Genomic DNA, 16,441 nt, shown 5'->3' on the forward strand with positions numbered 1-16,441 from the left:
CTGGATGTCGTCTTTGCAGAAATGTCTGTTCATGCCTTCTGCCCATTTCTTGATTGGATTATTTGTTCTTTGGGTGTTGAATTTGATAAGTTCTTTCTAGATTTTGGATACTAGCCCTTTTTCTGATATGTCATTTGCAAATCTCTTCTCCCATTCTGTCTGTTTTCTTTTAGTATTGTTGACTGTTTCCTTTGCTGTGCAAATGCTTTTGATCTTGACGAAGTCCCAATAGTTCATTTTTGCTCTTGCTTCCCTTGCCTTTGGCGGATGTTTCTAGGAAGTTGCTGTGGCTGAGGTCAAAGAGGTTGCTGCCTGTGCTCTCGTCAAGGATTTTGATGGATTCCTGTCTCACATTGAGGTCTTTCATCCATTTTGAGTCTATTTTTGTGTGTAGTGTAAGGAAATGGTCCAGTTTCATTTTTCTGCATGTCACTGTGCAATTTTCCCAACCCCATTTGTTGAAGAGACTTTTTTTCCCACTAGACATTCTTTCCTGCTTTGTCAAAGATTAGTTGACCATAGAGTTGAGAGTCCATTTCCAGGGTCTCTATTCTGTTCCATTGATCTATGTGTCTGTTTTTGTGACAGTACCATACTGTCTTGATGATGACAGCTTTGTCATAGAGCTTGAAGTCTGGAATTGTGATGCCACCAACTTTGGCTTTTATTTTTTTTATTTTTTTATTTTTTTGCAATATTCCTCTGGCTATTCGAGATCTTTCCTGGTTCCATATAAACTTTAGGATTATTTGTTCCATTTCTTTGAAAAAAATTGATGGTATTTTGATAGGGATTGCATTAAACATGTAGATTGCTTTAGGTAGCATAGACATTTTCACAGTATTTGTTCTTCCAATCCATGAGCATGGAACGTTTTTCATTTCTTTGTGTCTTTCTCAATTTCTTTCATGAGTACTTTATAGTTTCCTGAGTACAGATTCTTTGCCTCTTTGGTTAGGTTTTATTCCTAGGTATCTTATGGATTTGGGTGCCATTGTAAATGGGATCAACCCCTTAATTTTTGTTTCTTCTGTCTTGCTATTGGTGTATAGAAATGCAACTGATTTCTGTGCATTGCTTGTATATCCTGACACTTTACTGAATTCCTGTACAAGTTGTAGCAGATTTGGAGTGGAGTCTTTTGGGTTTTCCACATAAAGTATCATATCATCTGCAAAGAGAGTTGGACGACTTCTTTGCTGATTCAGATACCTTTAATTTCTTTTTGTTGTCTGATTGCTGAGGCTAGGACTTGTAGTTCTATGTTGAATAGCAGTGGTGATAGTGGACATCCCTGCCATGTTCCTGACCTTACGGGGAAAACTCTCAGTTTTTCCCCATTGAGAATGATATTCGCTGTGGGTTTTTCATAGATGGCTTTTATGATATTGAGGTATGTACCCTCTATCTCTACACTTTGAAGAGTTTTGAACAAGAAAGGATGCTGTACTTTGTTAAATGCTTTTTCAGCATCTAATGAGCATATCATATGGTTCTTAATCTTCCTTTTACTAATGTATCACATTGATTGATTTGCAGATGTTGAACCAACCTTGCAGCCCTGGAATAAATCCCACTTGGTTGTGGTGAATAATCCTTTTAATGTACTCTTGGATCCTATTGGCTAGTAATTTAGTGAGAATTTTTGCATCTGTGTTCATTAAAGATACTGGTCTGTAATTCTCCTTTTTGATGGGGTGTTTGTCTGGTTTTGAGATCAAGGTAATGCTGGCCTCATAAAATGAGTTTGGAAGTTTTCCTTCCATTTCTATTTTTTTGAGCAGTTTCAGGAGAGTAAGTCTTAATTCTTCTTTAAATGTTTGGTAGAATTCTCCTGAGAAGCTTTCTGGCCCTGGGCTTTTGTTTGTTGGCAGATTTTTGATGACTGCTTCAATCTCCTCACTGGTTATGGGTCTGTTCAGGTTTTCTATTCCTTCCTGGTTCAGTTTTGGTAGTTTATATGTCTCTAGGAATGCATCGATTTCTTCCAGATTGTCAAATTTGCTGGCATATAGTTGCTTATAATATGTTCTTATAATTTGTATTTCTTTGGTGTTGGCTGTGATCTTTCCTCTTTCATTCATGATTTTATTTATTTGGGTCCTTTCTCTTTTCTTTTTGATAAATCTGGCCAGGGGTTTATCAATCTTATTAATTCTTTCAAAGAACCATCTCCTGGTTTCGTTGATTTGTTCTACTGTTCTTTTGGCTTCTATTTCATTGATTTCTGTTCGGATCTTTATGATTTCTCTTCTCCTGCGGGATTTAGGCTTCCTTTACTGTTCTTTCTCCAGCTCCTTTAGGTGTAGGGTTAGGTTGTGTACTGAGACCTTTCTTGTTTCTTGATAAAGGCTTGTATTGCTATATACTTTCCTCTTAGGACAACCTTTGCTGTGTCCCAGAGATTTTGAACAGGTATTTTCATTTTCATTTGTTTCCAAAAATTTTTTCAATTCTTCTTTAATTTCCTGTTTGACCCATTCATTCTTCAGTAGGATGCTCTTTAGCCTCTATGTATTTGAGTTCTTTCCAGCTTTCCCCTTGTGATTGAGTTCTAGCTTCAGAGCACTGTGATCTGAAAATATGCAAGGAATGATCCCAGTCTCTTGGTACCAGTTGAGACCTTATTCGTGACCCAGGATGTGATCTATTCTGGAGAATATTCCATGTGCACTAGAGAAGAATATGTGGATGTTTGGGATGGAATGTTCTGAATATATCTGTGATGTCCATCTGGTCCAGTGTGTTACTTAAAGCCTTTATTTCCTTGTTGATCTCTTGTTTGGATGATATGTCCATTTCAGTGAGGGGGGTGTTAAGGTCCCCTACTATTAATGTATTACTGTTGATGTGTTTCTTTGATCATGTTATTAATTGGTTTATATACTTGGCTGCTCCCATGTTAGGGGCATAGATATTTAAAATCGTTAGATCATCTTGTTGGAGAGACCCTTTAGGTATGATATAGTGTCCTTCCTCATCTCTTATTATAGCCTTTGTCTTAAAATCTAATTTATCTGACATAAGGATTGCCACCCCAGCTTTCTTTTGACGTCCATTAGCATGGTAAATTATTTTCCACCCCCTCACTTTAAATCTGGAGGTGTCTTTGGCTTTGAAATGAGTTTCTTGTAGACAGGATATTGATTGATCTTGGTTTTTAATCCATTCTGATACCCTGTATCTTTTGATTGGGACATTTAGGGTAGGGTATTTACATTCAGGGTAACTAATGAAAGATATGAATTTAATGCCAGTATATTTCCTGTAAGGTGACTGTTACTGTATATTGTCTCTGTTCCTTTCTGGTCTACTACTTTAGGCTCCCTTTTTACTTAGAGGACCACTTTCAATATTTCCTGGAGGGGTGGTTTGGTGTTTGCAAATTCTTTCTGTTTTTGTTTGTCCTGGAAGCTCTTTATCTCTCCTTCTATTTTCAATGACAGCCTATCTGGATATAGTATTCTTGGCTTCATAATTTTTCTTGTTTAGTGCTTTGGATATATCATGCCAGTTCCTTCTGGCTTGCCAGGTCTCTGTGGATAAGTCCGCTGCCAATCTAATATTTTTAGCATTACAGACTTCTTGTCCCGGGCTGCTTTCAGGATTTTTTCTTTGTCACTAAGACTTACAAGTTTTACTGTTAGATCACAGAGTGTGGACCCATTTTTACTGATTTTGAGGTGTGTTTTCTGTGCCTCCTGGATTTTGATGCTTGTTCCCTTTGCCACATTAGGGAAATTCTCTACAATAATTTTCTCCAATATACCTTCTGCCCCCCTCTCTCTTTCTTCTCCTTCTGGGATCCCAATTATTCTAATATTGTTTCATCTTATGGTATCACTTATCTCTTGAATTCTTCCCTCATGATCCAGTATTTGTCTCCAGTTTCTTTATTCTCCATCATTTGATCTTTTATATCACTAATTCTCTCTTCTGCCTCATTTATCCTTGCAGTAAGTGCCTCCATTTTTTATTGCACCTCATTAATAACGTCTTTGATTTTAACTTGGTTAGATTTTAGTTTTTTATTTCTCCAGAAGGGATTTTATTTCTCTAGACAGGGTTTCTGTAATATCCTCCATGCCTTTTTCGAGCCCCGCTAGCACCTTGAGAATTGTCATTCTGAACTCTAGATCTGACATATTACCAATGTCTGTATTGATTAGGTCCCTAGCTGTTGGTACTGCCTCTTGTTTTTTTTTTTTTTGTGGTGAGTTTTTCTGCCTTGTCATTTTATCCAGATATGAATATTAAATACTAAAAGTGTGGCAAAGACCCCAGAAAAATATATGCTAACCAAATCAGAAGACACCTGAAACGGGGAGAAGAATGGGGGGAAAATAAATAAATAAATAAATATATTATATATATATTTTATATATATATATATATATATATTAGGCTGATGAATAAGACAGAGCCATCCACTTGATTTTGGGTGTATTCTGGTCTCTTAGAGGAAACTACCTCCTAAAATTTTAAAGAAAGAAAAACGTATATATACGCAAAATAAGAGTAAACACAATGAAGGGGTGGAATATGATTGTAAAGATGAAAATTAAGAAAAGATTCTAAAAAATGAATTGATAAGGGAAGTTGGTTGGAAAAAGAAAAAAAAAGAGAATGTGATTAGACTGGAGAGTAGAACAAAATCATGTGCTAAATTTAGGATATATTTTGATTTATTAGAAGAAATTGTATCCCAACATTTAAAAGAAAAAATCTTATGTGTGTACCAAAAATAAGATTAAGTACAATGAAAGGATAAAATATGACTTTAGGATAAAATATGACTTTAACAATGAAATTTTAAAAAGATTAAAAGAAAAATATATTCTTAAGATAAAATAGTTAAAAAACATTATAAGAGGAAAGAGGAAAAGTTTAAAAAAAATAGAATAAAAAAATGAAATTAAAAAGAATTCACTTTACAAGACTAAAGGTTCATGGGAAAAATGCCATGAATTCTATGCAGTGTTTTCCCCTAGCTCTGGAGTTCATAGTTCTTGTTGATCTGAACTTGGTCTTGGCTGGATGTTCTTACTGATCTTCTGGGGGAGGGGCCTGCTGCAGTGGTTCTCAAATGTCTTTGCCAGAGTTGGAATTGCACAGCCCTTACCAGGGGCCATGCTAAGCAATCTGTTCAGGTTTGCTCTCCAGAGCTTTTGTTCCCTGAATGCTTTCTGTAGAGCTCTGGAGGATGGGAGTGAAAATGGCATGCTCCCAGTCTCTGGCCTGGTGGAGCTGAGAGCTTGGGGCCCCACTCCTCAGTGCGCCCTCAGAGAAACGCAGACAATCCCTCCTGTCTCCCTAGTCTCCGGATGCAGTCTGTGCTCACCTGGCCTGTGATTGTGCATTTTTATCTCTGGTGCACAGCCCTGTTTGGAGTTGCCAAACCTAGCAGATTCCTGCCACACGCTCCTGTGCACTCCTCCCAGAGGAGAAAGGAGGGAGTCTCCTTGGATCTGCCACTTGTGCGGTCCCTGCTTGAAGAGCAGTGGCCTGAGTGTACCTTGGATCATGGCTTAAGGTAACCCTGAGCTGAGAGCCTATTCCTTGGCTCCAGTTCTGTCTCTGTAGTCAGCTTCCCTGCTCTGATACCTGACAGCTTCACCACTCTCAGACATCCCTGGTCTTTTGGTGTCCCTGCGGGTCCTGAGACCACATTGTCCCTGTGAGGGCTCGACTCCTGCGTAGCTTCTGGAGCTTTGTTCCTCAGTGGAGTAGACTTCCTTAATGGAGCATACTTCTCCGTGGATCAAAGTTCTGATTATGTGCTCTCCTGCTCCATGGCTTGCTGGGAGCTGCCCCTTCCCACTGCAGTTTCTCTTCCTATTGCTTCGGATTCACTTCTCTGCACATCCTGCCTTCCAGGAAGTGGTTGATTTTCTGTTCCTAGAATTGCTGCTCTTCTCTTCAATCTCCTGTTGAGTTTGTAGGTATTCGGAATGGTTTGATAACTATCTTGTGAGCTTCTGGGACCTAATGCTGTTTCAGTTTGCTACTCCTCTGCCATCTTGCTTCCTCCAGTTTGATCCTTTTTGAGGCTAGCTTTTAAGCCTTGTTAGGACAATCCAGAACAGCCTTTAGTTTAGTGTTAATTTGGTCACACTCCTGAGGCAATACATTTCTTGGGACATTGCCTTGTATTTTAGGTGGTGTTTGGCTGATTGGTATGCTAATTATTTCCAGCCAAGAGTGATTCCTAAAGATTGTTCTTCTTGGTGCTTTTGATTTTAAAAGTATCTTCCATTTTTATGTTATACTCATATTACATATTTTTCAGATTATTTTAGCATTTTAATTTTTAAATTTATTATATTTTTCTTTTTCAAGTTTTTATATAAATTCCAGTTAGTTAACATACAGTGTAATATTAGTTCCAGGTATAGAATTTTAGTGATTCATCAGTTACATACAACACGTAGTACTCATCACAACAAGTGCTTTCCATAATAACCATTGCCCACGTAACCCACCCCCCCCTTCCAGTAGTTTGTTCTCTGTAATTAGGAGGTTTGTTTTATGGCTTGCCTCTCTTTTTTTCTCCCATGTTCTTCTGTTTTGTTTCTTAAATTCCACATATGAGTGTGACCGTAGAGTATTTGTCTTTCTCTGACTTATTTTGCTTAGCATAATACACGTCACTGCAGATGGCAAGATTTTGTTATTTTTGATGGCTAAGCAGTATTCCAGTGTGTGTGTGTGTACCACATCTTTTTAATGCATTCATTAGTTGATAAACATTAGGGTTCTTTTCATAATTTGACAATTACAGATAATGCTGCTATAAACAAAGGGTGCATGTGTCCCTTCAAATCAGTATTTTTGATCCTTTGGGTGAATACCTAGTAGTGCAATTGCTGGATTGTAGGACATTTCTATTTTTAACTTTTTGAGGAATCTCTGCACTGTTTTCCAGAGTCTGTCTTATTTTTATTAAAATATATTAAAATTATGTTATGCTAAGTTTTAGTGATTAAAAGATTAAATTTATTTAGTGATTAAATTGTCATAATTTCCTAATAGTCTGAAAGAATGATCACACCTTCTAAGTACCTAATACATGCAGAGGCAGATAATACATTCTTGGTATCAGGCCTTTATTTACACTGGTTATGAATAAACTGCATGTATGTATTTCTCCTGTTAAATAACCCCCTTTCATTCTTCTCTCTTTCACTAGGAAGAACGTGTTGTGAATCACATGGCTGCAAAGATTATTGAAAACGTCTGCACTACCTTTTCTGCTCAGGCCCAGGGCTTTATTACAGGGGAAATTGGACCTGTCTTATGGTACCTATTCAAACATTCCACTGTTGATTCTCTTAGGATCACAGCAATATCGGTAAGATGGAGCATCTTTTGGGGATATATCTGGGTATATTTAAATACGAAGTCTGACAAACTGCCAGAAATAGAGTAAATTTCAAATAGAGTAAATTTCAGTGGATAAGTAGCACACAAATTTCAGACTAATATAGTTGGTGAGAACAAGAATTTTTCTTTTAAAACAAAATTTTCAAAATTGGGGTTGGAAAACCTTGGGACTGTGGGGACCTTTTGTGACCATATGTTATGGTTTCAGAAACAATTGGGAAGTGACAGTGGAATACTGTGCTCATGGGTAGGGTTCAGCATTTGGTTTGGTTTATGTTTAGTGTTCCCTGATTTTTCCTGCTAGCCTCCTCTTTCAGATTTTATACTAAGTACATTTATCGTGAACTAATTATGAGGTGAATTCATGTTAATGTTCTGGCATCTGTGGTTTTGCAGCTTTTGTATTTTGATTGGCTGTCTACTACTTTGCTCACATGGTTATGGTGACTTGGTGTAAAAGATAATTATGTATGGAGAGGTGTTAACATGGTTGTATCAATTTAACAGTCTGTTGAACAAATACAACCCTTGCTCGTACGATTTATTGAAATACTCTTTTTGATCACTGGTCTCATGTGGACTCTCAGCATTTTATGGCAGCCTTGCTGTCTCTCTCTTTCTCCCCTGCTCATTCTTGCATTTCTCTCTTTCCTCCCTTATTCTCTTTCCTTAGACCTCCAACCCATATTTTTCTCCTTCATCCTCAGTAAGTGACTTTCTCCAGTACTTCCCAGAGAAAAATGGAGACCTCCAGCGGTAATTATCCCAACGTACGTCTGCCATATCTGTAGACTAATTTACATCTCACCGCCTGCCCCCGCCCAGTCCTGTCTTTCCCTCCTGTTAGAGTTGATGAACTATCCCTTCTCCTGGTAGAGACAAATCTCTCCCTATTTCTTCCCATCTTCTTCCTGTTCCTTTCTTGGGAATTTCACTCAAATGGTTATTTTTGCTTTTTCCTGAACCTTTAACTCTCCTTCTCTACTAGATCATTCTAATCAGCATTCAGGTATTCTTTATCCCATTACAAAGAAGAAAAGCACACATGCAGACATATCAAAGAGTCTCTGGGCTTCATGTCCCCCTTCACATCCATACTTCTTTAAAGAGTTATTGCCACAAACTGTCACTCCTTTCTGGCCATTTCCTCTTTAACCCAGTGTAGTATCTGTCCCAAGATGCCACTGAAGCTGATCTTGCTGAGATCTTTACTGACTTTTGTGTTGCTCAATCCTGGTAATACTTATGGATGTCTTCCAGTTCTTACCTTAAATTTACCTATGTAACAAATGCTAACCATTCTGTTCGTTGACTGTTATTAAGCAGAGGATATGTAGCATCTGCCTCTGTTTCTGTCTGTCTCTTACACACACATACACACACATGCTTCTGGAGCCACATGATTTCAAACTGATAGAAAAAACCCTAATTATGATGTTAGTAATTACGGAGAGACCGTCAGAAAGAATTACAAAGTATACCAGTGAACTTTCTCAAGGCACCTTGGAATCCTATCTTAGAACATCCATTTTACACTACATCTTCTCTATATACAATGGAATATTACTCAGCCATCAGAAAGAATGAAATCTTGCCTTTGCAATGATGTGGATGGAACTAGAGGGTATTATGTAGAGTGAGGTAAGTCCGAAAAAGACAAATAGCATATATTTCACTCATGTGTGGAATTTAAGAAAGAAAACAGAGGATCGTAGGGGAAGGGAAGGAAAAAGAAAATGAAAACAAAGAGGGAGGCAAACCATCAGAGACTTAACTGTAGGGAATAAACTGTGGGTTGCCGAAGGGGAAGGGCGTGGGGGAATGGGGCAGTTGGGTGATGGACATGGGGGGGGCATATGATGTGATGAGCTCTGGTTGTCGTATGCAACTGAGGAATCACTAAATACTACCTCTGAAACTGATAATATGCTATATGTTAATTAAATTGAATTTAAAAAAATTAAAAACATCCATTTTAATCCTAGGCCTTTAAAGAAAGTCTGTCTTGTTTTAACTGGGTTTATGTTATTTTCGTCTTTATACTCAAGCTTGGTTTCTTTTCTTGGCAAATTTTTTTTCCAATTTTCACCAAAGTTAGGCCCTTCTTCACCTGACACATTAAGCTTCACCCTTTCATCTTGGGGTTCTTGTATTTTGCTCTTAGCTTTCATCTGAATCATTAATTTTTCACTGAAATTTTGCCCATTATCCCAGAAAAGTCTCCTTTCTTTGCTCCAGGATCCTGTTCAGTATCATGTGTTTTGTACTGTTTTCCTATTTCTTTAGTCTCCTCCAATATGAAACAGTTCCTCAATCTTACTGTGTACTTCATGTCCTTTACTATTTTAAAGAATATAGGGCTTTTATTTTATAGAGGGAGGCTTGACCTGGGTCTGTCTGGTGCTTCCTCATGAAACCTCCTTAGCACTATTGACAACTCCCGCCTGTAACCAGTCTGTGATGGGAGCCATGGGAGGATCATCTATTTTTATTATTCCTTCTCGAGCAGGGGTTGGCAAATGGTTTCTATAAAGGGCCAGATAATAAACAACTTGGCTTGGTAGGCCACATGTAGTCTCTGTTGCACATCCTTTTTGTTTTGTTTTCTACAGCTCCTCTAAAAGTGTAAAAACCATTTTTTTTAAAGAAAGATTTTTATTTGAAAGAGAGAGACAGAGTGAGAGCATGCACGAGTGGCAGGGTTTAGGGGAAAAGCAGATTCCCAGCTGAGCAGGGAGCCTGAAACCCATGTGTCCTGAGATCATGATGTGAGCCGAAGGCAGAAGCTTAACTGACTGAGCCACCCTGGGTGCCCCTCATTTCTCTTTCTCTCTCTTTTTTTTTCTTCTCTCTCTCTTTCTTTCTTCCTCTCTCTCTCTCTCTCTTTCCTTCCTTTCTTTGCCTTTCCTTCCTTCCTTCCTTAAACTTTTATTTATTTGAGAAAGAGAAAGCACAAGCCAGTGGCTGGGTGAGGGGGAGGTGGTGTGTGGGGTAAAAGGCAGAGAAGAGGGAGAAACAGGCTGCCCTCTGAACAGGCAGCTTGACACAGGGCTTGGTCTCAGGACCCCAAGATCATGACCTGAGCTGAAGGCAGACGCTTAACTAACTGAGCCACCCAGATGCCCCCAAAACCATTCTTCTTGTATATCTCATGACCTATGGAAAAACGGGCCTTTGGTAGTGGTTGGTATTCTACTGTAACAGAGCTCTTTCTCTTCTTCCATGTGTATGTGTGTATTTATATCATTATTTTGAAGAATAACTACTTTGTGCAATGGATCATAATGTGATACTCCTGCCACTATTATTATTTGTGGGGATGCTGTAGTCATCCTAGATTTGGCCAATGTGAGCCCTTCAAGCTGGCTTCTGTGTTCTGTGGACCCATTTCTTTTTGTAAAATTTATTTAAAAAAATTTTTTTAAAGATTTTCTTTGACAGAGACAGTGAGAGAGGGAACCCAAGCAGGGGTTGTGAGAGAGGGAGAAGCAGGCTTCCCACGGAGCAGGGAGCCTGATGCAGGTCTCAATCTCAGGAACCTGGGATCATGACCTAAGCCAAAGGCAGACCCTTAACGCCTGAGCCACCTAGGAGCCTCTCGGTGGATCCATTTCCACCATTGTTTGAGCACTTCATTATTTTCTGACATCACTTGATGTTCTGGGTTATTTTTTACTTTCTCTCTCCCAGCTCTGGAATCAGTCATTTTTTGGGGGGAAACTTTGGTATTTAGAAGCCAAGATCTGGGTGCTGTTTGTGTTTATTCCTATGGGATGTCATTGTTTCTACGTCTTCTTAATATTCAGAGTTAGAAAAAATATATCCATCCACACATATATATTTATAATTGCTTTTATATATATCATTGTACATATTTGGAACAAAACTCATGCTTTCATGTTGATACTTCCAATTTTCATCTAATACCTTAAGATTCTTTCTAGCCTTCCCCCTTTCCGTGTTTGTAAATCCCTTCTCAGATGGAGACAAACACGGTTCCTGTTATTCTCAATATCTGTATTGATTTGTTCAGTGAATTTACTTCTATCAGACTCCATCTACTCAGGCCACCTCCACTGTGTCATCCTCTGTCTTCCTTGCCATTGCCTCCCAGCTTCCTTGACCACTTGTGCTCAGTTCCCCCTCCCCCTCACTGTCCCCTTTTCTCAAGTGCTGACGTGTTGACCTTGGGAGGGGAAAGTGAGAGGAGATGGATTAAGGAAAACAAAGGGTCAAGTGTTCTTTTTCATACTTTCCCTTAACTCCTCTCACCTCACTGTTAACAGTTAGTTACTTAATCTTCCTGGGAACCTTGTTCCCTCTCAGGTTGCTGTGTTGCTACTGCCATGGTCCAGGCCCCACCATCTCTCCTGTGGACCACTCAAGTGGCCTCCTCACTGGTCTTCCTATGGCCAGTATGCCCCACTAACATCATTCTCCACACAGAGAGCACTTCCTAATATCATGTATCTTATAGCTTTTTACTATTGTTCTTAAAGGATTGGTACAACTTTATGCAAAATACCAGGTAGAAGTTAAGAATTGGCGAAAAAAATTTCACTTTTAGGACTAATTCATTAATAAATATTATTTAAAGCAGTTAACACATTGTGCTTAATAAAGTAGTTGTTAGCTTATTATAATTATAATGTAATTATATTGATTATAAAATCCTATAAAGCCAGGACTGTATTTTTTTCATCTCTCTGTTTGAAGCCAGGTCTTTGATTACAAGTGAAGATTTTTCCTGCAAAAATTGAGAGGGAGGGATCCTTCTGTCCCACATCATGAATTGAGGGGGACATCACAAGTAGATGTTTAATAACAGTTAACATCCCTTTTTACTGGGGAAACAAAAATAGCTCACAAAGATCTTGCTAGTAATAAAGTGGGGTGATCACTTTTATTATATAAAATATAAATATATTAGATATATTTTGTTATATAAAAATGAGATCATTGTTGGAGGAACCTAAAATAAAGTTATTCTAATGTAATCTTAAGCAAATTGTTTCTGCCTTGTAAATAGGTTTACATGAGGATCTATTAAAGATTGAGGTGACAAAAACTGAAAATAGGCGTTCTGAACACACTTCCCATAAATTCCTAGCAGGGAATGACATTTCCTTCCTCCCCAGCATACCTAACAGTGCTGGACTTTTTCTTTCCTTTATCTTTTTTTTTTTTTTTTTTTAAGATTTTATTTATTTATTTGTCAGAGAGAGAGCACAAGCAGACAGAGTGGCAGGCAGAGGCAGAGAGAGAAGCCGGCTCCCACCGAGCAAGGAGGCTGATGCGGAACTCGATCTCAGGACCCTGGGATCATGACCTGAACCAAAGGCAGCGGCTAACCGACTGAGCCACCCAGGTGTCCCTGAACTTTTTCTTTTTCCAAACTCTTCTCTCAGGAATGTGTGCTGGAGGTTAACATACCCATTTGGAGTTAAAGATAGAATTCTTATCAGTGCCTTCAAGATCTCAGATGGTTTGGCCCCTGCCTCCCTTTTTTGTCACACCTCCTAAAGCTCATCGTCTCACTCTCTGTGCTTCAGCCACACTTTGTTCTGACATTTTCTAGAATTTGCAAACACTTTTCTGCCTCAGGACTTTCCCCTTTGCTGTTTCCTGTGCCTGGTTGCTCTTTTCACATGGCTGAGTCTTCACGTTTCACGTATCAGCTCCTCTGGTAGGACATCCTGTGGACCCTCAAATCTCTTTGTAGTTTTGCTCATAGCAGTGACCACAGCTCGATTGACCTCAAGTATGGAAGCCAGATTTTCTGTCTCAGTGTCAGTTCCAGGAAGGTAGGAGCCCTTTTCCCCTTGCTCCCGAGCACACAAGGTGGGTGCTCTGGTAACCAGATGAATGGCTGGGCTCTGGCTGGGGAAAGTGGTGTTCAGTGCTGGGGACTGACTTGCTCCTCATTTTGTTTGTAACAGTCTGCATCTGCTGTGCCTGCCACTGATTTTCTGGTCATTTCCTGGTCTCATGCATTCCCCTGTACCAGTGTGGTCCCTGGCCCAGCAGTGTCAACATCACCTGGGAACTTGTTAGAAATTGAGAATTTTGACTCTTGACCCAGACCTGCTAAATAGGAAATTTCCAGGGGCAGAGGCTCCATAATCTGCATGTTAACAAGCCTCCAGCTGATTCTACAACTTGCTGAAGTGGGAGAACCTAGTCCTTGAAGCTCTTGGAAGACAAGGGCCTGGCCTGGTGTGGAGTGAAGGATGGTGAATTTCTCTTTCCCACTCAGGAATGGCTCCATGGCTTAGGGATTGGTTGTTGGGTGGAGTGGACTTGACTTAGGAAATATATTGTATGGATAGAAGATTACTAAAATTATTAGGATTATAAGAAATCTCTATGAACCATAGTGGGGACCAGAGAAACCTGTAGAGTTAGATTGAGAAAGATGACCCCGATGAGGACGATAACTGGGGTAAACATCATTACTGATGGGCTGAGATGAAGGGGATAAAAAGTGAATTTTACAGCATTGTGTTTCTCACTGGGGTTGGCCAGGAGCTTTTCAAGCAGCATTGACTACTTCCTTCACTTGACACACCCCCTTCCCTTATTCTGTTGTATCTTACTCTGTTGTGTCTTAAGATCTCTCAGGAGTCAGATGAGAGTGTGTGCAGTTTAGAAAAGCTCCCAAGGTAATTTTGATAGGACATGAAAAAAACCATTCAAAAGACAAAACAGAAATGGTTTTTAAAGTTTTTATTTCATGGTGATTCTATGTTTCTCATAGATAAGTGTCCTCCACTTTTTGTAAAATTTAAATTTATTTCTTTCAGCGTTCCAAAATTCATTGTTTATGCACCACACCCAGTGCCCCATGCAATATGTGTGCTCCTTAATACCCACCTCAACTTTTGACTTAGTCTATTTCTTAGGAGTTGCCTTTATTATATAGACTATGAGGAATTCTGTGGGTAACACAGTGTTCTTTTGAATAAATTTTGAAGTGAATTTTAGGTGGCAGGTGTTTCCCCCAGTTTTAAAATGTAGTTACAAGCTCTATTTTAATAAATAAATATTTCAAAACCAGTTCACTGAGCTCAAACTTGAGATTTGATTTTTTTGATTCAGAAAATACAAGCACTAGTGTGCTCTTGAGCCTCCATGAAGCTCCCAACTGTATTTGATATCCAGAAGTGGCAGGTTAAAAGTTTTTTTTTCTGCAGGAGCTTTTTAAAATGGAAAGTCTGTTAGGCTTCTGAGCTGCATTCTGAAGATGAGAACTTCTAGTCCCCTCATACTGGTTTGAACACATTTAGAAGTAGTCTGGACAAATCTTTTATCACGAAGTGTCCCCATGATGAACATTATGATCAGGTAGGGATTTTATATTGGTAGAAAGTCAGTTTTGCTGTGAGAGCTGCCCCCCAAATTTTCAAAATGCCAATGACAGTGTTTTGTGTCTTGAGGTTACTGTTGGGTTAATCCTTAATTTGCTCAAAACGTTCTGAGTGTAGCATGACTTTTAGGGACTCTGTTGAAAAAAAAAATTTTTTTTTTCTAAATTCTTGGATTAAAATACTTAATTGTTTTGATTTCATACAGAGCAGTTTTCTTAGATCCATTATAAATGAGTTTTAAAAAACGTTCACATTCTACAATCAGAGCTAGCTTCGTTTTTAGTGAACTCATTTTTCATACTCCTATTTTCAGATATTAGTAGCTACTTTCCTGCTGAAACATATACAATTTGGGCTTTAGACTTGAAGAACCCTACTCTCATAGTTTCTGAACCATCATGTCTAAGTTACCCATCTGTAACTCCCATGGAAGGAAGAGGAAAGACTGAAATACGATTTGAAAGGTGTCCAAAATAGAGTGATTTTTTTCACCCCCATAATTTCATTTTGCTATGGCTATCTGTAAATGAATACAGATCCCTGGTACATGTTTGAAATAGTCAATGATTATTGTTACATTTTCTAGCTTACTTACCATTTCTTTTTCTGTGGTGAAGACATTTACAATTTATTCTCTTCACAACTTTCAAATACATTATTTTATTATTATATATATATTTTATTATTAACTATAATTACCATGCTGTACATTAGATACCCAGAACTTGTTTATTTATTTAACATAACACTGGAAGTTTGTACTCTTTGCCCAACATTTCCCCGTTTTCCCACTCCCAAGTCCCTGGAAACCACATTCCAGTCTCTGTTTTTATGAGCTCGGCTTTTTTAGATTCCACATGTAAGTACTTCGATGTCATACAGTATCCATCTTTTTTTCTCTGTCTTATTTCACTTAGCATAATGTCTGAAAGGTTGACCCATGTTGTTGTGCATGGCAGAATTTCCTTTTCTTGTGTGGCTGAATAATAATCCGTTGTGTATATTTATTGCATGTATACGACATCTTCCTTATCCATTCATCCATGGATAGACACTTAAGTTGTTTTCATATCTTGGTTATTGTCAATAATGCTTCAGTGAGCATGGGCATACAAATATCTCTTTGAGATCCCGTATTCATTTTTCAGTGATTATTGAGACACGATTATGCATCTCATATGGTAATCAGTTCCATGAGGAGAGGGACACTTTTTTTTTTGGCAGAACAGTATATATAGTTAGTGCTTTGCCAATGCTTAGGTTTCAGTGCATTTGTTTATTCAGTAATTTCAGCTATGGTAGTAAATATATACATTATTTATAATGTTACCTTGCCTGGGGTGCCTCCATGGCTCAGTCGGTTAAGAGTCTGACTCTTGATATTGGCTCAAGTCATGATCTCGGGGTCATGGGATTGAGCCCCATGCTGGGTTCTGCTCTCAGCACAGAGTCTGTTTGAGATTCTCTCTCTCCCTCCCCACTAGCAGTTGCTCTCTCTCAAATAAATGAAATTTTAAAAAAATAATGTAAACTTTCCTTAAATATTTATTTCCATTTAATTAAAAAATGTCTAATACAGTCATGGCATCAAAATGTAATTTAAAAATTATTATAAAATAATGTGCATTTATTTGAAAACTTTGAACAGGGCATATATGAAAAGGTGAAGACTTCTTGTCTTTTCTCTAACT

At 38.4% G+C, this 16,441-nt stretch overlaps 1 protein-coding gene across 1 annotated transcript in view; it reads left to right on the forward strand.

The window, feature by feature from the left end:
• ULK4 (unc-51 like kinase 4) overlaps nt 1–16,441 on the forward strand; it is a 583,110-nt gene that overhangs the window by 103,489 nt on the left and 463,180 nt on the right. The window contains exon 20 of the mRNA XM_032861108.1: nt 7,190–7,351. Coding sequence (XP_032716999.1) covers nt 7,190–7,351 — 162 coding nt within the window. The remainder of the gene's footprint in view (nt 1–7,189; nt 7,352–16,441) is intronic.

This window comes from Lontra canadensis, unplaced genomic scaffold (assembly GCF_010015895.1).
Source record: "Lontra canadensis isolate GAN:19392208 unplaced genomic scaffold, GSC_riverotter_1.0 scaffold20, whole genome shotgun sequence".
Taxonomy (NCBI): domain Eukaryota; kingdom Metazoa; phylum Chordata; class Mammalia; order Carnivora; family Mustelidae; genus Lontra; species Lontra canadensis.